General features: G+C 45.2%; 1 protein-coding gene across 1 annotated transcript; it reads right to left on the bottom strand.

The window, feature by feature from the left end:
- Positions 1-16,213: 16,213 nt before the first annotated feature.
- LOC144141380 (gastric triacylglycerol lipase-like) lies at positions 16,214-24,982 on the bottom strand. The gene is made up of 5 exons (XM_077672965.1): positions 24,916-24,982; positions 24,485-24,640; positions 18,910-18,981; positions 17,668-17,736; positions 16,214-16,573 (listed from the first exon to the last, which is right to left on the bottom strand). The coding sequence occupies exons 2-5, from the start codon at positions 24,581-24,583 to the stop codon at positions 16,244-16,246; spliced, it is 570 nt and encodes a 189-aa protein (XP_077529091.1). The 5' UTR covers positions 24,584-24,640; positions 24,916-24,982; the 3' UTR covers positions 16,214-16,243.
- Positions 24,983-25,275: the final 293 nt, after the last annotated feature.

Consider the following 25,275-nt stretch of genomic DNA (forward strand, 5'->3'; position numbering starts at 1 on the left):
ACTACGGTCACCATGGGCCACCTAAAGACGGTTTCTTCTTCTCTGGCTCACTCGCCACGCTCCATCAACCTGCCTACCGGTGTCGCAGTTGCTCACAATATATATATATATATATATATATATATAAACTTTGAAGATGGTAGAGAACACAACTTCGAACAAGGTAAAAGCACGATTGGGGCCTACGTTTCAGCAAAGAGAACTTGCTTTCCTCAGGGCCTGGTTGCCTGATTGGCTGCCCTGAGGAAAGCAAGTTCTCTTTGCTGAAACGTAGGCCACAATCGTGCTTTTACCTTGTTGGAAGTTTTTCTTCTCTTATATATATATATATATATATTGTAATGGAGATTGCTTGCAGTGCTCTCGCCGTCCAATCATCAATCCCCGAATGAGCATGTAGCACGGATCAACGGCTGTCATCACCGGTGCATGATCGCGCGGCTCGAGTTGAATCCTCTGGCTGGTTCACCTTGGACGGTTTTGCCTCCTGATCCCTGTCCAGCGGACTTTGTCTTCCTTCCAATAAACCCCTTTGCAATTGGTGGAGGAGCCGGGTTTTGAGGTGAACCGTCGTACAGCCTGGAACTCCGCAGCCGGAAGCTACCAATGCCAGTCACTCGCAAGGCCGCTGCCGACCAACCACCTCCGCACGTGCCATCAGTCATCTGCGCTGGGGCGCTCCGTCAGCGCGACCCGCCATTTTTCAGCGGTAAAGGTGACTATGACGTTGAAGATTGGTTGCCTTCTTACGAGCGAGTTAGCGCTTACAACAAATGGGACGACGCTACCAAGCTGCACAACGTCGCATTTTCCCTAGAAAAACCCGCGATCTTGTGGTACAACAACAACGGAGCGACCATCAAGACCTGGTCTGACTTCAAGAACAACTTGACTCGTGACTTTGATCGACCCGCCGTACGGAAACTGCACGCTGAACAACGCCTGCGTACACGGGCGCAACAACCGGAAGAGAATTTCACCTGCTACATTGAAGACGTTGTGGATTTTTGTCGGCGCGTCAACTCGTCCATGTCCGATGATGACAAAATCAAACACATCATGAAAGGAGTAGACGACGACACGTTCCACATGCTTGTGTCTACGAACCCTCGAAACGAGACTGAAGTGATTGGCCTGTGCCAAAGTTTTGAGAAACTGCGCCGGCAAAGGACCTTCGTTCGCCATTCATTGCCGACGACGGAATCTCTCTCGAGCCTCAGGTTCTCTTCGAACCAATTGCAGCTCGAGGCGAAAGTCAAAGAATTTGTCCGCGAGGAGGTAGCACGTCAGCTATCGCTGGTGCCGTTTACTGAGCAGGCTTCGTCCAGCCTGCGTTCTTCTCTGCAGGCGACCATCCGCGAACAGGTTGCCGAGGCCCTCCCGCCTGCTAACGTCGCTACCGCAGCGGTCGCACCCCTGGCCGTTCCGCAGGTGGCAGCTACAGTCGCGGCGACGCTCACAGCTACAGTCGCTGCAGCTCCAGCAGTCATGCCAATGACGTACGCTGACTGTCTCGCACAGCCAGTGCACCCATCTTTCCGGTCGTTTCGGCCAGCGATACCAGCAGTGGCCCTTCCCACTTTGCAGCCCGCTCCACAGTTTCCACCGACCAGACCACCAGCTATTGCCGTACGGTAATCCATGGCGCACTCCCGACAACCGGCCTACATGTTTTTCTTGCTGCTGCCCCGGTCCCGTTGCCCGTTACTGCCGCCGTTTCGCTTCATCTCCTCGTGTGCCCCAGACGTCCGCCTTCGCCGCATGACCACCACATCATAACGTGTCCTCCGGACCACCTCCCACCTCGTTTTCCGCTGACCGTCAGATCTTCGAAGGCCGCCGATCACCGTCACCCCGTAGCCGCTCCCTATCCACCATGCGCCGCCACTACGCCCCCACTCCAAAAGGAAACTGATTCGCGCACTTCCTGAGGCACGAACTGCGTACCCGTCAAAATACCGAAGCCCTCACCTACCTCCGCAAAATGTAATTGACGTGTTAATAGGTGGATTACCTGCGCTGGCGCTTCTTGATACCGGAGCAGCCGTGTCGGTCATCAGTGCTAAACTATGTCGGTCGCTGAAGAAAGTCACGACGCCACTTCTTGGACTTTCTCTACAAACTGCAAGCTTAGAACATGTTGCACCTTTGGCTGCGTGTACTGCTCGGGTCGCCATTTAAAATATTCTCTACACGATTGAGTTCGCCGTCTTGCCCATGTGCTCACACGACGTTATTCTTGGGTGGGACTTTTTGTCAAACTAGAACGCCGTAATTGACTGCGCCCCCGCCCAAGTCGAATTCTGTTCGCAAAATGACGCTCCGACCCCGAACGATTCCTCTACCAACGGGGAAAAGCTGGCCGTAGACGAAGACATGGATATCCCGCCGCAAAGCTCAGTTCTCGTCGCCTTTCCGGCAGTACTATGGTGGGTGGACCTGTTTTATTAACGCCATCAAACGTTTTCGTTGCTCGCAAGGGTTTGCCGCTTCCGTTTGCTGTGCTGACACTCCTATCTGGCCGGACCCCGATGTTTGTTTGCAACCAGACGACCCGTCCTTTCAGCTTGCTTCGTGGTGAAACTGTCGGCAATATTGAACCTGCCGAATCCGTCTTCAGCCTCGACGTTTCCGACAACGCACCTTCACAGCAGCTACATTCGCTGAATGCGATTGGTCCAACCGATACGCCCACCTCTGACGACATCTTCCAGAAGTCCATCGCTTCCGATTTAGAACCCCCGCAACGAAAGACCTTCTGGCTCTTGTTAGGAAGTTTCAGCCTTCCTTTGACTGCAAGCAAGCTCCTTTGGGCAGAACATCCACGGTCGCCCATCACAATAACACAGGTACCCACATACCGTTGCGACAGTGGCCCAATAGGGTGTCGGCATCGGAACGTCGCGTGATTAGTGAGCATGTTGATGATATGCTCCGACGTAGCGTCATCCGACCTTCTCAAAGCCCCTGGTTGTCGCCTGTGGTGCTAGTAACGAAAAAAGATGGGTCCCTCCGATTCTGTGTTGACAATCGCCGCCTTAACAAGGTCACCTGGAAAGACGTTTATCCCCTGCCTCGAATAGATGATGCCCTGGATTGTCTGCACGGCGCTGAATACTTCCCCAGCCTTGATTTGTGCTCCGGTTATTGGCAGGTCCCAGTTGCTGAGTCTGATCGACCAAAAACAGCTTTTGTCATGCCAGACGGCCTATATGAGTTTAATGTAATGCCGTTTGGCCTATGTAACGCGCCCACCACGTTCGAAAGAATGATGGATAATATCTTGTGTGGTCTCAAATGGCGGACATGTCTCTGTTACCTAGACGATGTCGTCGTGTTTTCTTCGGATTTTCAGACTCACCTGACCCGTCTGCACCAAATATTGACATGCCTAACAGCTGCAGGGCTCCAACTGAACCTTAAAAAGTGTCGCTTTGGCGCTCGCACACTGACTATTCTCGGCCATGTCATGTCGAAGGATGCCATCCTACCAGGTCCCGAGAAGCTCCATGCTGTCGCCGACTTTCCCAAACCGACGTCAATGAAAGCCCTCCGCAGCTTCATTGGGCTGTGCTCATAATTTCGGCGCTTCGTGCGAAATTTCACGTCTATCATAGCGCCACTGACCAAGCTCCTCGGTCGTGACAATGACCTGCCCTTGTGGTCCCACGAGTGTGATCAAGCGTTTACAACCTTGCGGCGTCTGTTGATTTCGCCACCCATACTGCGGCACTACGATCCGAACGCCTCTACTGAATTCCATACTGATGCCAGCGGCGCAGGACTCGGTGCGGTGCTCTCTCAACGCAAGCCTAACTACGAAGAGTACGTCGTCACGTACGCTTGCCGGACTCTTGCAAAAGCTGAACAAAACTATTCGGTTACCGAGAAAGAATGTCTTGCCATCTTCTGGGCTCTTTCCAAATTTCGACCCTATCTCTACGGCCACCCTTTTGACGTGGTAACCGAGCATCACTCGCTGTGCTGACTGTCGTCCCTCAAAGACCCTATGGGACGTCTTGCTCGTTGGGCGCTCCGCCTGCAGGAGTATGATATTCGAGTTGTTTATAGATCCGGCCGCAAGCACTCTGATGCGGATGCACTGTCTCGCTCTCCGCTGCCTGGCAACCCGGAACGTCTTGCGGGAACCGATACGCTGGTAGCGTCATTGACCTTCACCGACATAGCTTCCCGGCAGCGCAGGGATTGATGGATTGCGAAGATCATCGAGTTTCTCTCCACTACACCGACTCCTACGCGGCCCAGGGCTCTTCGATGCCAAGCCGCCCACTTCGCCATACGGGATGACCACCTTCTCTATCGCCGCAATTATATGCCCGATGGTCGGAAGTGGCTTCTTGTAATTCCGCGCAGTTTAGGTGCGGATGTATGCGCTGCTTACCATGCTGATCCCTGAACCACTCACGCTGGACTTCTTAAAACGTACACTCGCCTCCGCCAACGATACTATTGGCGGGGAATGTACAGCTTCGTGCGCAAATACATTCGTGCATGCACTGACTGTCAGCGCCGCAAGACGCCTGCACCGCAACCAGCCGGCCCTCTGCAGCCTTTTTCATGTCCTCTTCGTCCTTACGATCGTGTCGGCATCGACCTGTACGGCCCCTTGCCATGCACTCCTTCAGGCAACCGATGGACTATTGTTGCAGTAGACTACCTAACCCGCTACGCCGAAACCGCAGCGCTGCCAGGCGCTACTACGCGTGATGTTGCTGGGTTTGTCTTGAGGTCCCTTGTCTTGCGGCATGGTGTACCCCGCGAATTACTCAGCGAAAGAGAGCGCGTATTCCTCTCTGAGGTTGTTGGATCCCTCCTCGCTCAGTGCAGAATTGTTCATCGCACTACGTCCGCATACCACCCACAGACGAACGGCCTGACCGAGAGATTCAACCGCGCACTCGGAGACATGCTCACCATGTACGTCGCTCGTGAATATTCAAATTGGGATGTGGTGCTACCTTTTGTAACGTTTGCTTAGAACACCGCCGCACAGACCGCTACTAGCTTTTCACCACTTTTTCTTCTCTATGGACGCGAGCCGTCTTGTACAATGGATACAATACTGCCGCACAGCCCCGATTCTTCTGAGTGCCACCCTACTTCGGACATAACCCGACAAGCCGAAGAGTGCCGCTAGCTCGCCCGCTCACTGACAACAAATGACCAGGGTCGCCAGAAACATCTTCACGACAACGACCACGCCTCATCTTCCTTTCGTGCTGGCGACCTTGTGTGCCTGCGGGTCGCCGCTACAACACCGTGTCTATCATACGAACTGCTGTCGAAATATCACGGCCCCTACCGTGTCCTCAAGTGTACTTCTCCTGTGAACTACACAGTAGAACCACTGACGCCCTCTACAGACCTTCGCTGTCGTGGCAGCGAAACCGTCCACGTCAGTCGCTTGAAGCCCTACTACGACCCCGCAGTCGTTTCACCGCCGTAAATCGTCAGGATGGCTCCTGCTTCACCGGGGGCAATTGTAATGGGGATTGCTTGAAGTGCTCTCACCGTCCAATCCCTCTTCACCCACCGGTCAATCCCCGATTGAGCATGTAGCACAGATCAACTGCTGTCATCACCAGTGCGTGATCGCGCGGCGCGAGTCGAATCCTCTGGCTGGTTCACCTTGGATGGTTTTGCCTCAGGATCCCTGTCCAGGGGACTCTGTCTTCCTTCCAATAAACCGCTTTGCAATATATATATCTATATATATATATATATATATATCTATATATATATAGATATATATATATATATATATATATATATATATATATATATATATATATATATATATATATATATATAAATATATATATATATATATATATATATATATATATATATATATATATATATATATGTATATATATATATATATATACAGAAAGTAGAAGTACGCTCTTCAGAGACTTTATTTCCAACGTTTCGACCAGAGACAGGTCTTCCTGAGGAAGTCCTGTCTCAGGTCGAAACGTTGGAAATAAAGTCTCCGAAGAGCGTACTTCTACTTTGTGCGTGTTCCTGCAGCAACTAAGGACTCTACTTCAAGACCATATCTATATATATATATATATATATATATATATATATATATATATATATATATATATATATATATATATATATATATATAAGTATATATATTTTTATACAGAAAGAAATTCCGGAGTCCACAACGTCAAAGGAGGCATAGGGGAATGGTTAGACAATTTTGGACCGTTAGTGAAGATATATATATTTTTTAATAATTTACGCAGAAAGAAAGAAAGAAAAACACACGCCCAAAGTGGGGACCGAACCCACGCCTTTCCATTAGATCTCGAGTGCCTTACCAATTCGGCCATCTGAGCGACTGTGTTCTCCTTCACTTTCTGGGGTATTTATATTTACTACAACTGTATCTGACGCTTGAGGGTGGTAGCCAGCGCTACTCAGACTACATTGGGAGAAGGGGACGTTCTTTTTCAACCCCTGGGGCGTGACGCGAACGTTTACAGCCTGTCATAAGCGGGTAACTTGCGGGAAACCCTCATATGCTACCTTGGCATTAAGGCTGCCACAACCGAGGCCCTCGCTAATAAAAAAACAAAAAATATTAATGTAACGTCACTAACGGTAAAAAATACTCTAACGATTCCCCTATGCCTTCTTAGGCGTTGTAGACTGCCGGCATTTCTTTCTGTATTTCCTAACGAGCCCCTCATTTCCAAACCCTATTGTCGTGCGAAAGCTTAGCGAGGGCCTCGGTTCCGGCAGCCTTAATGCCAAAGTAGCATAAGAGGGTTTCCCGCCAGTTACCCGCTTATGACATGCTGTAGACGTTCGCGTCACGCCTCGGCGGTTGAAAAAGAAGGTCCCCTTCTCCCCGTGTAGTCTGAATGGCGCTGGCTACCACCCTCAAGCGTCAGATACAGTTGTAGTAAAATAAATACCCCAGAAAGTGAAGGAGAACGGAGTGCCCAGATGGCCGAATTCGTAAGGCATTCGAGATCTAATCGAAAGGCGTGGGTTCGGTCCCCACTTTGGGTGCGTGTTTTTCTTTCTTTCTTTATCACGAAATTAATAAAACATAATAATGTAACGTCACTAGCGGCAAAAAATAGTCTAACCATTCCCCTATGCCTTCTTTGGCATTGGAGACTGCCGGCATTTCTTTCTGTTTTTCCTAACGAGCCCCTCATTTCGATTGATTGATTGTAGGGTTTAACGCGCCGACGCAACGCAGGCGATGAGGCGCGCCGTAGTGGAGGGCTCCGGATTAATTTTGACCACCTGGGGATCTTTAACGTGCGCCGAAATCTCGTACACACGGGCGTTTTCGCTTTTCACCTCCATCAGAAAAGCGGCCGCCGCGGCCGGGAATCGAACCCGCGACCTCGTGCTCAGCAGCGCAACGCCTTAGCCACTGAGCCACCGCGGCGGGTGAGCCCCTCATTTCCAAATAAATATATATATATATATATATATATATATATATATATATATATATATAAATGTATTTGGTGTACCATCTGTTACAATGTCAGCCAACATGCGGCGGCTTCACACCGTGCTGATTCGTTTGTGTTGCACAGGCCTGGCGCACCCACAGTTGGCTAACGCGACGAATAGTATGACTTCGTTCCTTCTTTCTTAGTGACCTACTGGCTTCCTTCGTAGGCCTAATGGTCTTCATTACGCGGTAACTTACGCTAAGAATTCCTGACTTCGTTCAACTCTCCGGACTCCAGTCGGGCATTTCGACGTAACCGCTAGCCCATCCCGATTATGCAAACTGGCGACGATTGGAAAAAAGCGCAGACGTAGGTCAAGTGAGCGGTCTCGCTTCAGCTTTCTGTGTCCATGTGTACTTTCGGCAACCTCGAGCACTTGGAGGGCTGGGTGATGAATAGAGAAGTTACTTGAACCCAGCAGAAGCATTCTCATTCACGAATCATGACGCCCCATACAATCGAACACCGCATTTTTTTAGCTGCTGTTGCCACAAAATGTACGCGTTCACGCGAAACTCTGCCAAGCAATGAAACGAAGTCAATTTCGTTTTTGGTTGTACCATCGGAACGTTTCCATGTCAATTCGCCATTCCTTCATTTATAGAAGAATGTGTTCAGGATATTTCTCGCTGCAAATCACACCAGTCTATTTGCTCGGCTGTTGCGATTCTCTATTGCAAAGGTTCCCACTTATCTTTACCCACTTGCTTCTTGCCGATCTTCTCGTTAAATTCGGCCATAACAATAGTGAACTGCGCTGTTGCCACTTTTGTTGCTGATTCGAGGTCCTCGAAGAAGCTATCTACAGCTTCATCATCATAAACATGTTTGGTGCATAGGCGTGTACTATCATTATCCTCTATCACTTGTTTAGGTTGGTCACAACAAGCGCGACTCTCTCCCTAATGCTGAAAATCTCGTCCACTTTCCCTGCTATTTCTTTACAGATTAACAATCCCACCCCCTATTCTTTCTTCTCTTGGGGTAATCATCATCATCACCAGCCTACCAATTCTCCAATTATCTTGGTCCTGTGCTAAGTGCGACAAGTTTATCCCTTCAAACTTTTTTACCACATCAGGCCACTTAATTTTCTGCCACCCCCTGCTACTCTGTTACCCTTAATGACCAATGGTTATCTTGCCTTCGCATTGCATGCCCTGCCCACATCCATTTCTTCTTCTTAATTTCTCCTTTACAGGCGTTGGTTTCCTGACCCACTCCGCTCTCTTTTTGTCCCTTAATGTTACACCTATCACCTTCCGTTCCATTGCGCGCTGAGTCGTTCAGTCGTCCTCATTTTATGTTGAACTCTCTTAGTGAGCCTCCACGTTTTTACCCCGTAGGTGAGTACCGGTGAAGTGCAGCTCTCATGCACTTTTTAAGTGCAATGCACTTCTTAAGCGACCCTGAACCTGCGTCCACCGGCGATGTCCGCGCACGTGGAGATGGGCGCGCGCAGCCTGGCCGCTGACATAGCACATACCCACGTGGGGGATTGGCCAGGAATCTCCTCGTCTTCCTTGGCAACGGGCGGAGATGGGCGCGCGCTGCCTGGCCGCTGACATGGCACATACCCACGTGGGGGATTGGCCAAGAATCGGGCGTGAGAAGGGCTAATGCACCTGCTTAAAGGAGTACTGACAAGAAATTTCAAAGCTGAGATCCGCTCTAGCAATCAAGTACAACGACAACACAAATAGGTGTCTGTGAATTAATGCATCTTTCTTTCTTTGTAGTTGTGTGTGTGTGTGTGTGATCTCTCTTTCGCGAACATTACCGAACCGCGCAAATTCAACTCGTGCATTCGCACTTTCACATTCTTCCCCTCGGGGAAATGCGGGGAATTTTTTTTCTTCAGGGACAAGGGTAGGCTGCCATTCATTTTCTCAGAATGCATGCCGTATGTACTCCACCCCATTCTTATCCCTATAATTGTCGCCGCCTCATGGTTGGGATCCGTGGTCACAACTTGGCCTAAGTAGTAGATATATTCGCTTACCACTTCCACTGCCTCGCTACCTACCTGAAACCTCTATGCTGTGCTAAAGTTATTGATTATTACCTTATTTTTTTGCATACTATTTTCAGGCCCATCGTTCTACCCTGTTTGTCCAGTGTGGAAAGCATGCTTTGCAATTCGTCCACAGAGTTACTTAGCAAGGCAACGTCATCAGCAAATCTGGGGTTACTAAATAACAGCCCGCAAAATGATGTTGAAGGTTATTTCCGGTGAACACAAAAAAACAAATTAAGAAATGACACCAAGCTGCACCCAAATTATTAAAATTTAAAATTATAGACCATATTATAGAATATGACCACTATTGTGGTCCATGAATCCTTGTCCTGTTCTTCTAACCTCGAATAAACCTAGGATATCCCGCTTTACCAACGACAGCTCGGACATTGTGTACAGGTAAGCATCTCTCACTATACAAGGTGCGTGCGTTGGAGGTTTCTAAGGTAAATTTTCAAATGCGGCCTGTGTGCACCCAAAGATTTTCAGAACGCTCTGCAGTAACGCTCTTCCGACCACCACCGCCCACATGTGCTCTACTGCTGCTTGCGGCTGTGAGCCGAGAGTTGAGTTGGTCAGGCATGGGAAGTGGCGGCTAACTACTACACCAGGGTGGCCAGATTCTTGTTTCATGAGGGAGTGCTGTTTATGCTCTTAAGAGCTTTAATAGCATGCTTAAACCTTCTGACACTATCCCCGTAGTTATTCGGATGAATCTTACTTCGGGAGCCGGTAGGACTCCATAACTGCATGGCTAGGGCACATACAGCGAGATTAAAAAACGCGATATCTAGAGGAGTTTTCCGCAAACGATGTTTCCGCGCCCGCATGTAGAGATATTGACTCAGCCCTTTCGACTTTGCTTTCGTTAAACACGCTTCTGAAGGAATAAGGTGACACGCTAGCTTTCTGATGAGATTTAGTGACGTCTCGCAATTCGCACCTCTCCAAAAACATTATTTATAGTATTTATGAAACACTACCTTGTTTTGTTAGAATACTGATTGTCCACAAAACTTCCCCAATAATTCTGCAAAACCCAAAAAATTGGCTCCAATCCACCCTGTTTAGGTGGTTGGAAAGCAAGGCTTTAAACGACACCCTTAAGAATTACCCAAGACACACCAACTGAATTCACACACGTGACTGTACAAAGACTGAAACCAGATATTCCGCCAGCCATTTCCTGCAATTTGTGAGAGTGGCGTCCTCAAAGTAGCAGCGCCGTCCACGCACGGGCTAGAAGGGCGAACGCCGCCACTGTAGCCCGGCCGTGCGTCGGCGGAAAGAAAGCGGAGAACAGCGTCTTTTAAAAGGTGAGATAGGCATCCTGATGTGCTGGTTCGCGGCTACACCACCCTGTGACACATGCGGAGACACTGAAATAATTTGGCATGTGAGCTCAGCGATTCCCATTTATACCGATTTAAACTAGTTAGTATAGTAAGTTTCAGAATTGCGAGAAAGCTGAGGAAACTTTTATAATCACTATTTAGCATAACCGGTTGCTCCTTTCGGATTTTATAATACGTTTAAAACACAACCGCATTGGTATTTACCGATTCAGAAAAAGGAGTCCCATTTATGGCAAGCGGTTCGCAAAAGGTAATGTTACGCTAACGCCCTGATGCCGGTATGTTCCCTCTGCATTTTGTTTTCCCACTCTGCAAAGCAATCCTTAACGTATCTTTGCCGTACGCTCACTTCATTCAGTCTGGTCCGGGTTACCTAGCAAGTTTTGTCCAAAACGTTATTCAAGCCGTGCAAAAAAGCGCGGAATGAACGAGAAGCAGTGCCAAAACAGGCCCAATACAACTGTCGCTAAAGCAGACGACAAAGCCATCTCACCGACCCGCCCGCCTGTGCTAGCAGTCAGGTGCGTGCGACGACCGCTGGGTAATAGCGCCCTATCGACGCGCCATCTACACTGTGCTGTGTGAGAATTATCGCCCCCCCCCCCCATCCTCAGCCGCGTTGGGAGCTTCTTGTCCCGAACGCCAGGAAAGAACCGGTGGCAGGTATAGGTACAAAGCTTTGAATTAATATTCCTGATGACCCAAAGGTGGCGTTACGTATTCAGCTAGCGAATACGTTCGCAAATTTTTGCTCGCGAAGAGATCACGAGTCCGCCTTTCGAAACAAAGAGCTCTTCCTACCTTTCTTTTGCGCGTTATGGTAGGAGCTTCGGTTGAGCTTGATTCCTTGTGTCTTAAATTGCTTCAGTATCTCTTCTTCTGAAATTACCATACAATACATTTGCTACAAGCATGCCAGTTGTGCACGCCATTCTGAAGCAAAGACAGTTAAGTGTCCAGTGCCAGAATTGGATCGCATAGCTTTTGTGAAGGCACCTTTGCCTCGTTGACCATAGGAAGTTTGCTACCTTCAACAAGCTTACAAACTAGACGTGAATTCATTGCCGCCTATATTTTGTCTGGGACGACTATTCGCCTTTGTGGGTGAGCCCTTGATACTACGGCGGATTTCGGTCTCCCAGTGTGTTCGTGTCGTTTTGGGCGTAGAATGACAAGGCGATATCCGGATTTGGCATAGCACCCCCGGTCGTCACCGGTTCTATGAATAACTTGTGTGACTGCTACGGGAAACAGAACGGCAAGTTTATGAAAGGTGCCCTGACGGAAAGCTCCTGACTTGCTCACTCCTTTTCAGGGTAGCGCATGTCGACCGAAACAACAATTTCACTCTTCATGTTATAGATTGCGCGACAGTTGCATTTGTAAAACATACTGCATTTACATTTTTCGATAGGAGCCCAACCCGGTAACTCACTATACGGGCTCGGTTATAGCAGCAGGCGACACGTCTGTAAACTCTGAACAGACCGCACAATCTCTGCCAGAATTATTTTTGCTACCTCTGCCAGGGCCACGCCCGTGCGCAGCAGCTTCAAAAAAAGGGGGTTTATATTCATTTAAGTATCCCGAGTGAATAAAGTATGTTACTTCCGCGAATATTGCGTTGTTCTATAAAGGCAGGGTATTATACGGTTTCTTTATTTTCAATATTTGCATTCTTATTTTCAACGTTCTTCTCAATGTTTTTCTCCTGTTTATTCTCTGCTCTTGTGGAGCAGATGGATAACGTACATAATTTGTTTGTTTATTTCTTTAGAGTTTGGTTTTCTATTCTGGTGTTTGTTTTCGCAAAATTCCTTTTGCAAAGGAATAATGGAGTTATGCAAGGAGTTATGCAATGAAATGTGGTATTTCCGGAAATTCTCCGTTTATTGTGCAAATGCAGGCTTTTACATGGTCCTGGCTTGTTACAACGGTTTGTCGGGGAATTTTTTTCTTTTTTTTTAAATCATCAAAATGGCTTTTTCTTAAAAATGTTTGGTTGGCTTTTCGCCCTATTTGTTTATTTTTTATTGGTTTTAAACCTGCCATAGCCCAGCTAGAGCAGGTCTCTATCCCCGCATTTATTTATTTATTTATTTATTTATTTATTTATTTATTTATTTATTTATTTATTTATTTATTTATTTATTTATTTATTTATTGCCCTAAACACCTGAAAGCATTACAGACGGGAGTGCGTACACAAATGAAGCGAATAAAAACAATCAGTGAAATTAAAGACGATAGGAAGCAAAAATTATTTCCTAATTATTCAACGTGAGCTGTAAACTCTAGCGTGAAAATTGAAATAAATATATGAAGCAGTAATTAGACGCGGATAAATACCAAAATCTTTTTGTATACATTGTAGGCGAAGGCGTTATTTAAATATACCTGATTTTTCATTCAGGTAGTTGGCTGTTGAAGGTGGTTCCAATCTGATGCCGTCTGGGGGAAAAATGACTCTGAGAAGGCGTTCATCCGTGAATGAGGTATCTTGTCTTTATTTGAGTGGTCAAGGCGAGAATATACGTACCGAGGCGCTAGCATAAATTTGCTATGTATGTCGGGATGATACAACATTTTAAAGAAAAGACGCAGGCGAAAAAGTTTCCGACGAGATGCTAGGATTGGTATTTCGATAGGCTCGATTTCCTGTGTGTGACGTTGTCGCTGCGGGTATAATCGCAGAGTATGTAACGGGCGGCGTTATTCTCAACTATTTCTAGTTGTTGGGTCAGGGTAACTTTCCTTGAGTACCACAGTGATGCCGCACATTCAAGTTTGGCCGATCCGGCGTCTTGAAGAGGAGTAGTTTTAGGGAAGAAGGTGCTTTTAAAAATTACGTCGAATGTACCTAGTGTTGGGTTAGTGTTATTGACAACATAATCCGCGTGAATGTTCCAGGTGAAATCAAATCGCAGGTGCGCACCAAGCTATTTACAACTTCACGCGTTTTCTAAAATGGAGGTATTAATCGAGTACCACGGCAGTTTTTAAATACTTGGGGTCACAAGCATATATATGCTGTTTTTAGGGTTTGGTTTCATGAACCATGTTTTGCACCAAGGTGACACAGCATTTAGATATACATGTATTAATGTGACGCCTCTGTAACATATCATTTCTATGTAAATTACACAATCGTCCGCGAACAAATTGATGACGGAAGAAAATCAAAACGCTCTTTAACATTACTTAGGAAGAAAAGAGTAACCAATAGCGAGCCCTGGGTAACAGCTGAGTAAACACCGCTCGGCTCGGAGTAACTGAAACAAACTCGGAGTGGTTAGGAAGGAGCATTTCAAGATATGTTAGTTGCTTGTCATTTAAGGTAAGTGGGCATACTTTCCGTAGGACTAATTTCGCAGCAACTTAATCGCAAGTTCTGGAAAAGTTTGAAAAAAAAATCCGTCAGAAATGTAATTGTTGTATTTAATGAGGTTAAGCTTAAGTGTAAAAGAATAAGCTGCTTTTCACACAAGTAAATCTTTCTGAAGCCATGCTGTGATTTATAAAAAAATTACTTTGACTCACGTTATTTGCTCAGATTCATAAAGAGGATGTGCTCAGTGATTTTACATGCAACGTTGGTTAGTAAAATGATCATGTAAATGAGCGGAGAATGCGTGTTAGTGGACTAAAGTAGGAGAACCACCGCCCCGATTTTGAATTGATTTCGTCGAGTTTTTGCTGTAAATGTTTTGTTAGCGTATTTGTCGAGTAGGTACGCGTGTTATTTAAAACCTTTCGGCATATCGCGTAGCAACAGAAAGCCGGGGATTGTTTCAGTGATATGATGAGTTCTCTACGCCCCCAATGTCAATAATAACCGCTGGCATTGTTACGAAGTCATAGCAAGGGGTGGCAGTAAACGAAGGGTTTGTGTTTCGGCAGAAGTTGCTTGTATATGCGGCATCAAGAGCTGCGGCACATTGGTAAGAAGGGCTATCCGATCCATCAGATTCGCTAATTTTTAAATGGTAGTTACTACACGGATTTATCGTGCGCCAAACCTTTTATTTTTCATTGGTAATAGGCGTGGTAATGTGCTCTGCAGAAAGGTATTATTTCCTTTGTGAGTGCTTCTAGGTAAGCATAATGAGCAGCTTTAAAGGAAAAGCAGCGCCCAGGGTAGTAAGGTTCCTTTGGTTATTTGTAAAGGCGTTTCTTTTTGTTAGCCATTTTAAATGATTTGTGGATTATGAGGTTTACGTGCTGACGCTACACCGGCGATGAGAAGCGCCGTAGCGGAAACGCCGGATTAATTTTGACCGATTGGGGATTTTTAACGTGTGCCTAAGCGTAATACTTTAGCCACTGAGCCACCGCGGCGGTTTACAGCCCATTCTCGCTACCTTAAAATATATAGATTCATGCCCTAGCACTTCGACTCACCGGACTGTGTCTCGCAAAGCTGGCGGAAACGATAACACCCTCATCACAACTATACTCAAATACGCACAAGCATAGTGCACTTGCAACAATAAAACTGGTTCAACCGTTAGTTGCCATTTGGCGACGTTGGCTAAAAGATATTGTGGCAACTATAGGTGGCATTGATAGCGATGTTATACACTGCGAACAGTGTATGAGGGCTTCACAAACTTGTAGCTTGTAGGCGTGAAGCAGCTGTGTAACACCATTTTTTATATGGCGAAAATAAATTCCGAATACTATATGTGAACACAATAAATTCACGCTCAGTTGCACTAATTTATATTAAAATCTAACGCCTAGATTACCAAGACCTCCGGGCTTATAGTTAGCATCACTTCCGCAAAATCTTCAGATCAGACAATCCTGCTAATGAAACTTTCCAACGCAAGGTAAAGTGTTCGGCTCCTAAAATCTACTTTTGGCCACCCAAATATCCATGTCGAACAACATTCTTGGTCTCCAACCGCGTGCAACAATATGCTCACAAACGTGCCTCTCTTCTACATGCGCTCGAGATTACCCTAAGCTAACATTAGCCTGGTAATCAACGTTAACCTCAAGTATTCTTTACCTCAACTCTTTAATAGAGACATAGTTGAAGGTGCTCCTTTGCTTCATGATAGTTCACCTTCTCATTACTAAATAGGCAAAGTATGCGAATTGACAAGGTTATGTCATGTCTCAATATATTTACTGAAAATAATTGTCGCTTACTTTGTTTCCCGCTTTACATGCATTCCATACTTGTAGGGCTTCTTGTTTTATCCCATCTAAGTTAAATAAAAATTATCAAAGACACATACAGCTGTGAAATACCTTTCTTATTTTTAGCAGCAAATTGCAATGAACTCCTTGTATTCAAAAAACGAATTGCATTAAGTGTGCAAACATTTATTTCAGCGTTTTTACACTGTGGACAATGTAGGTGTCAGTAATGATGCAGTCTCAGAAATGGTGGTCGTTTCATCGGTGACGTCTGATCGCACAATAATTAACCTATACGAACCAAGGAATCCCAAAAGATCGTTAAACAAGTATTTTTGATTGAGGAGCCCTATTGCAAAGTGAACGTGGGTGTAGTTTGGGTCCCGAATAAATACATCTTTTTTCACGTTATTACCAAGCTGAGCTCTCAAGTCGGCGACTTCTTTTGGAGTGACAAACTGGTCTCCTTGACTAGAAAACAGTCCAATGTTCGTAGCCACCCTTGAAAGGTTGTATTCAGGAGGAACCGCCTGCGTTTAAAACGGTCAAGTGATGAAAATATTTGTCAATAAAGCAAAAAGTTTATCAAACATTTCGCCTAAAATTTTCGGTAAGATTGTCTTTTTAATTTTTCAGGTTTAGAAAATAAATTTAAGCAGTGATATAGTAATGGCGAAAATGCAAACATTTTTGTGAACAAGATGATATAAAGACGTATTGAAACGAACGTGAACAGCCTAATTCGTATATTGCATTTTGCAAGGTCCGCTTTAGATGATTTTTCATCGAGAGAGCCAATGTCGCCCCCTAAACAACTCAAAGGTTTACAAAGAACCCGTCTCGAAGATTGAACAAAGACAAATTATGCCGAGGTCAGTTGCAGTTTGCGTAGTTAGAAACAGAACAAGAAACTTTTTTATCAGCTTTCTCTCTCACGTCAGTCCATACCTACAAAACATTGCAAGATTTGCTGGCACAAGAGATGTCAGCCTGTGTTCAAGCAACCCACCAGATTGCATGGCCACCACAGAACTTGTTTTCTGCAACCAAACCTATTCTAATCTGCCGGTGAACGGCTATAAACAACCGAATCTGTAAATTGCCTAATTTTCAGTACACAGAAAACAATTTTTGCTTCAAAGATGTGTTTTATTGTGACGTGCTCTTTAGCCCTAAATGTTACATTTGTACGTGTTCGTTGTTTTTTTTTTATTTTAGAGCTTCTTATTATGAAGCTTCTATAGAATTTCATTAATTTTCTTTAATGATTGATTTGTTGCAACTTTGAGCGCCCTGCGTTCTGTGCCCTCCTGTTTCCTCTATTTCCCGGTTAATGTTTCTTTTACTACTTGGCAGGTAATTCAAAGTTATCCATTTAGTTTTGCGGATTGTTGTTATCGTTCCTAAGTGGAAAAGGAGGGTATGGTTGGAATGCCTAGTGCAACCTTTTACCCTAATTTTGCGCCAAAACAGAGGTGTGTTATTAAAACTAAAAATAACAAATACATAAATTTCTTGGATGATTAGGCTGAAATGCATTATACTTTTCTTGAAGCAACATACTAAACTGGAAAGCTTTCGAGACGCCTGTATCAAAGAGCAGTTGGTGAACAAATTTTCTTACCTGTCCGTACACCTTCATGTTTCTTGCTGCCCCATAATCAAACTTTTGAGACCTTTTAGATTTTACGAGCTGTAATATAAAGAGCGTCTTAAAACTTGATACATACTTTGGAAGACACGTTGCACCTGCTGCATATTTATTGGCACTGTTACAGTGATGCTCCGTATAAAACCGCTGGCACACAATAAAACGACATTTTTTGTTACGTCTTCTGGATCACAACCATGTAACAAGCCCCAATCATACGGCACAAAATATTGCCGTACTTGGCCATAGACGTGAGCGCGCTGAGAACAACGCGAGGAATGCACTACGTTGGAGAGTGCGGGCAACTTTTTGGGAGCTGTCATTACCGCAATAACCAATCTACGTACGGCATCTGCCTTACACTGCTGTATCTGTTTAACCCGGCTTCGCCTTTACCCCTTCTTGCCAACAAACGTGCCTGAACAAAAGACGATAAACTAGAAATTTATCACATTGCCATTAATTAATAAGAACCTCAGGAATACAGTCAAATTTACCTAATATAATAACAATGATGACCGATCTCTCAGCTACAAAAAAACTGCACATCAACGGCTACGAGTGCAACTCACAACTTCCAAAGCAGCATTTCGCAAAAGACGAAATGCAACCATACTCCGTACACCACACCTTGACATGTCTCCACCTTCCTCGATGAATCAGAAACGTAGATAGCTAGCTTATTATCCTGTTTTAAAAAATCGTGTGCCCCTCTTGATAATCACGACGGATAATATATTGAGGCTACTGCATGCTGTTGTTGAATCGCTGACTTTCTTGATTAAAACAAATTGTAGTCTGGAAAATTCGCTAGTGCTGACTGAGTCTTACTTTGTTCATGAGGACGCTGCTTCGGTATCATAGGTCTAAATACGAGGAATATAAGTAACCTCTAGCTAAAATACCCTGCAAAACCACTACTTTCCAGTTCACACGTTTACATGTGAAGAAATAAATATTTCAATATTTACAGTCGCTAAATACAAAATGTTCTTAACAAAATCAACAAAATTCTCTCCAACCAGAAAAAACTGTAGATACAAAAATCCAAGCCTTCTTTTAGTTTACTGCAGACGGAATCTCAGTGAAGGGGGTCGCCGCCGCCCACTATATTTTCTATGACTGAATAGGAAATTTAGGTAAAGTGTTAGGTAAATAAAAGCATCTCGTTTGTATGCACAAAAAAATGAACGTTTAGAAGCCATTTATACAGACCTGACCAAAGTGTATCACATTTTTCATGGATGTTCCTGCTGGGTTGTGGCACAAGTAGATCCGCATCCGGGTCTGTGGGTTTTGAACAAAACAGGCGATTTTCAAGTGGACATTTTCAATTTTCTTTCGCTTTCTTAACCCAAAGCTACAATGCCTCAATATCAGCCGTCTGAGGGTATTGTGCAAGAACTTTACAGCTTGATATCTTTGCCCATAAAAATTGCAACCCTTCAGAGGCAGCCTATCGCTGGCAGCTTCCAATGCTTGGACGGGTGAATGGCAGCAACCACCACCCCAACCATCTCAATCCCATTCGTTACACGGATATACACCACCGCTACCGTAACAGCTACTTCAGGTACCCAAGCCTCATTCCTCTGTCCACTCCTGTAAAAGCCACCTTTCGCACAGTCTCCACAACCAAACACATGCAACACTCTTCCCCTTCATCGTATATCTCCAACTAGATATTCTTACAACTGTCTAACTTGCCATTCTCCCAATACGATGTACCACCGGTTTTGAAGCTACACCATGCCCCGCATAACATCATTTTCTACCCGGAACAAGGATAGTGGGGGTTGACCAGTATTCCTTCTTAATTATTATGGGTTACGCCTCATCTCCTGTGCAAATTAGCAGCAGTCGCTGTGGCTTTTCAGAACTGTCACCCGTGTGGAACCGTACCGAGGTGACGGAGCCCGCACCCGAGCATTAGGTATTCTTTCCGAACTGCGCCCACGTGCTTGGATATCTCGGCCCCTGGAGATTAACGCAGAGCTATCAAGAGCTTCCGCGATAAAACGGACGTCGCTGTCCTACCTGCAGATAAAAGCAACGCGAGTGTCCTGCTGAACAGGAGTGAATACGACGAAAGTGTTCAGGCGCTGCTTTCTGACGGAGACACAGCTACTCGCTTTGACAAATGCCCTACGTCAAAACTACAAAAGGATTTTTATACGCTGCTTGCTGACGTCTTCGAGGTTATTTCAGAGCAAAATCAGCCCTTTTACCACCAGCTTTCATCCCACAACTAATCGGCTCCGGCATTTTACGGCGTTCCCAAAATTTACAAGTCCGGTACCCCGTTACAGCACATCGTGCAATTCACCCGGTTGCCAATTACAGTATTTCCGGCTACTTGTATCAAGTATGCAAAGACGCAGTCGATTTTGACCCCGTTCTCCCGAAAAGAACGCCCATCGAGATGCCCGACCTTGCAAGGATTTTATTCTTTTGTTTCTCGGAGACGTTCTCCGTGTTTAGCAAATTTTTCTACAAACACGTTCACGGTACAGCCATTGGGTCTTCAATTTAGGTCATAGCAGGCAAGTTGACAATGGATCCTGTAGAATGACAAGCGCTTTTGACCTTCACTTCATCCCCTAGAATATTTGTGCTCTACGTTGACTACTGCTTTTAAATAATTGAAACAGACGGTTTGTACTCGTTTACGCATTACTGTAAATTCAGTGAAAGATCAATTCAGTTTATAGTAGAAAAAGTAAACAAGGGAGGTTGCCTTTCCTGTACGCTCTATTACACCATGGGGGTACTTCACCATCATTTCCTGCATTCACAAAAAGCGCACACACGGGGCGCTACCTAAACTTCAAGGCGGTTCAGCCTGGATCCCACAAGAGGACCGTGATTTCTTTTTTAATGAAACCCGCTGCGCTGGCTCAGTGGCTAAGGCGTAACGCTGCTGAGAACGAGGTGGCCCGCTCGCTTCCGGCCGCGGTGGCCGCTTTTCTGATGGAGACGAAAAGCAAAAACGCCCGTGTATACGAGATTTTGGTGCACCTCAAAGATCCCCAGGTGGTCAAAATTAATCCGTAGCCCTCCACTACGGTGCGCCTCATCGCCTGCGTTGCGTCGGTGCGTTAAACCCTACAGTCAAGCAATCAATCAATCAATCAATCAATCAATCAATCAATCAATCAATCAATAAATCAATCAATCGATCAATCAATCATATAAATCTTCTTTGATGAAACGCATCCGCACTATCTGCTCCACTGCTTCTGACGACTCGGCTAACATCAAACGTGCATGTCGGGACCTGTCTGCAAGCGGTTACCCAGATTCCTTCGTGAATTCGGGGGAACAAAGGTTGGATCGCCCTTCTGCAGCGGCATACCGTGCGTGCCTTGAGGGAATAATACTTTGGCCAATGTTCTGCGCACGTATGAAGTGCACGTTTACGATGTTCCTACCCAGAAGTAAAGAACGCTCTTGTGACGGAGAAAGGCAGGTTACCAAAAAACCGATTTCCCGGTGTTGCGTATGAAGGGCCATGAGCAAATTGCGATAGAATATACATAGGGGAATCTGTTTTTTTTTTTTTTTCAAAAACCGGGTAAAAGAGCATTGTAACAACGTAAACAGGAGAAACATATCCGCTAATGCCCTCGCGAACTATGCACAATAGTCTAAGCATGAGATAGACTGGGGCAAGGCACGTGTTTTCGCCACCCAGGACTTGACCTGTAGGCTGCATATGGAATCTATAGCAACACAGACGACCAAAAAGCAGTCTGAACCGCACAAACGGCAATCTTCCCTACCCTTATGCAATGAGTTAATATTACGTGCTTCAGCGTAGATAAATTCCTAAATCGCTTTTTTAGATTTTAGTGTGAACAAGGCTTCAGTTCAGAGTTAAGGGGAGGAGAACCTCATTTTTTTTATTTTCTTCCTGTGTTCGGCGCCTTCTTTTTATGTCTTATATGAGCATTTCCGACCACACGGTCATCCATCAAAGCCTAGATTTTAGTACTCAAAGAGGCTGCCCACGTTGGTTTATTAGATGCGAAGCATCTCATGCTCGGGGCTGTGTGCCTCCCTCCCTCGTTGTCGTTGTCCGCCGTTCACACTCTACTGCGCAGGCGTGTCTCTTCAACCACGTCAGCATTTAACTGTGAACTTAATTTAACTGTGAACGTAGCCGTGGATAAAACAGCTATGTCGTGTGTAATAAATAAAAAGAAAATACACTTTTTGTACTGCCGTAAACTCAGTCACAACTGCTTCTTCGGCCTGCTTCTTCGGCCTGCCATAAATACTATTCTCTCATATAGAAAGAAGTCTCTCCTTTTTAGCAACAGTGCTTTATTTTTTTTTACGCGGACAGTCATTAGCGAGCCCTTCTCTAAACTAAAATTTTTGCCATAACACGAACAGCTCCAGTACCTCTGTTGTGACTGCGGAGAGGATGGCAGATTGGCTTTTGCGAACACTAAAGGCACCCTTCCGGCTTACACCATCCTCAAAGAATCAGTTTCATTTTGTCGTTGACTAAACTAGAACGGTAATCTGATTGAAATTTTGCCTTCCCCTTTCCACAATTTTCAGAAACACTGCGTGCGAGGGCTTTGTTGCGAAGAAATCTCAGTGATGAAAGTTCATAAACAACACCATAAAAGGGCAGAACTACTTTCGCAAATTTTCCCGTGCGGCATAGAATAGAAAGATGTGCAAAAAATGACACAAATAAAATGTGCACTTTTATGGTAGCTAATATTGCAGCAACTCAATAAATCCGTTGTGTGGCGGCCGCTTTATTATTAGATGGCTAGAAAATTAAGCCGCATTCCCGCCTTGTAAAAATGAATGCTCCGCAACGCTGTTTACCACACAACATAGAGAAAACAGCAAAAACCTCGAGTGTATTATGAAATTTTTATTGCTCTTGTTCGTTGAGCGTGGTCATTCCTAGAAATACACGCACGCATTTTCATGCTGACTATACTGCACTTGACTAGCGTGCCTATAATGATAAGAAATCCACATCATATCTTTGTCCAACACATAAGACACGACCTTGGTGTTGATATCTTGTTTTGCATGTATTGCGACTTTGGTGATCCCTGCGTTTTACTAGGGCACGCAAATGGGACGTTTCCCGTCTAAGCACGCTTGTTTGTTAGTTTCATCAAGCGATTAATGCGTCGCGCACTATGTCATGGATTCCCAGGCTCGTACCTACAAAACAACCGTAAAAGGCGTTCATACTTTTTGCTTGCACCTGCATTCTCCTTATCGTTTGTTCGCTCTCACCTTCGGGGAACCTTTCGCTGTTATACGATCGCGATATGAGTTTCTTTTTTAACTTGGCTTTTTCACTCGCACTTTTAGGGGAAAGTTCTGGCGCCATGCTATAGGCAATATGAGCTTCCTTTATGAATAAGCCAGGTACTTCTAAGAGGGCTTTTTCATATTGAGTTTTTCCAGGCCTGTCTGCGTACGCCATAAAATCCTAAATCACGGTCATACAGGCTTCGCCTAAACGAACATTAAGTTTTTATAGGTTACGTTTTTCGTTTAAAAGCTCTGAAATTTCGTTTTGAAGCTCCTGAGAACTGCTTGTATTATAAGTAAATATATATTCATTGTCCTGTTGGCGTGTATAAGATAGGTGAAGGGAATTCTTCACTTGACACGTACAGAAAATATTCTTCTTTACTGGACAGACGCAGACAATACCCTTTCCACAAAGTGTGAGGACATCTGAGAACTTCTCAGTGGATTGTAAATGCTAAACTATTAATGTCCAGTTGAACACCTCAGATGCCGCCCTCACGCCTGACCTTATTCAACGAATTTGATTTGTCGAAACTCAGGACGCTTTGCTGTGTGATCTGCCTTTACGCTTTCGGATGGCTTCTATTTTTTGGCTGCTCTACTGTGTGCTCTTTTTCCGCATTCCTCCGCTTTCTTCATCTACAGCGTACTCACGTGTGCGGCCGCGGCCCGCTACTACCCAGTTTGCCCTTGCGCTATGCGACGCCTTTTGCTAAGGTATCCATCGTTGTATGGAAACCATGTCGTTATTCCAACATCTGGCACACTTGGTCATTCCTTTCAGTTACATTGAAAATATTCCCAGCCAGCTAAACCACTTAAGTAAAACGCCGAAAAATCTTCATTACCACAACTTAAACTACGGTCGTCAGTTGGCCCTTCAGGTTTAGAAACCATTGAAGCAATGAGTCCAGTATGTGCAAATTTGCCGCGTCCAGTTTTTCTCCTTGGAGCAAGCCGTATCTTGCTGGTATAGCCAACGGAAAATTCTTTATACACCGAGTGGGATGATATATATATATATATATATAAATGTTGATTCTAGTGCTTTGCAAGCAACGACTTCCAGTGAGGACGACGCAAAGCTATTTTTAAAGGCCCGTAGTCTGATACTTCACTATAATTCCCTCATACCTCCTTCTCTTTAATAAATTTTTCCAGATCCCTTGGTATCATTTTTCCGCAACAAAGGTTTTGTAATAAAACGTTAACACTGTGTACATCTTGACCACATCATTACCTAATTATTCCTGGTAATTTTTTTTTCCTTCTGAAGCGTTTCGTGTGTGGATTGTGCAATGCACACTCATTTTTGTTTTGTTTTTTTTTCAAATACGTTCAACCTACCTTGATGAACATCTGTAACTCCAAGTGAACTCGCATTACGTGTTTTTTCACAAACTTGGTCATTTTAGAACCATGTTTGCGAAGCGACAGATTTTTATTGGGCCGTTTTCCTATTTACAAATCACTTGCTAAACACAGTACCTACCTTGTTAATGTACTTGCTCCCAAGGTTGTTGAACGTATCTCCCAAAAACGCGCAAGTTCGTATGGTCAACGATGAGCACAGGAACCTGATGAGGCCCATCAGTACAAAATCCTTGGGAAGAATCTCATTGTAGCCCGTTACTCTTTCCACAAGGCTCTGCATAGCACACAGATGCACACTGTTAGACTGCAACTATGTACAAAAGCACCACAAATAAAAAGTAACCTCTATTGCCTCTATTAAAACAGTAAGGTGAACTATGCTGGCGCCGTATGGTGCGTGTATAAAGCTGAACAGGGTACAGCAATCAGGCTGATGGCTAGAAGTGGGGGCTTTATCAACCACGTGCACCATGAAGTTTTGCTTTTAAAATCCCACTCCTGCGTCAGCGTTTCTTTATGCAGCATAAATGTAGAAAGAAAAAAGCCGACCTCTCCATGGCAACGTTGACGGTCGCGCCCGGATCTACCGACTCGTAATGACAATGCAAGCGCAGCGCGTGACTGTCAGACACAAGGCGTTGCCCCTCGTTTCAATAGCAGGACATGGGTAGAGATGAATAGTTGGCAGGACAAAGAACGTTGCTGTGCTGGTAAACCATTTTCATGTTTATTTTCGTGAGTTGAACGAATAGGGCAAACTCGAGCCAGCCTCGCATAGAAGGTGCATTCAAGCCATGAGTTGCCCTAGCTTGCATGAAATTGGGTTGACTCTAGCGGAATTCCTGGTGATTTTCAATACTCTCGAGAAAACAGCGGTTGGTAAATGCAGGTTTTATTCAGGGGCATTTT

This window comes from Haemaphysalis longicornis, unplaced genomic scaffold (genome assembly GCF_048455015.1).
Source record: "Haemaphysalis longicornis isolate Haplotype H1 unplaced genomic scaffold, Haemaphysalis longicornis Haplotype H1 scaffold_6, whole genome shotgun sequence".
Lineage (NCBI taxonomy): Eukaryota > Metazoa > Arthropoda > Arachnida > Ixodida > Ixodidae > Haemaphysalis > Haemaphysalis longicornis.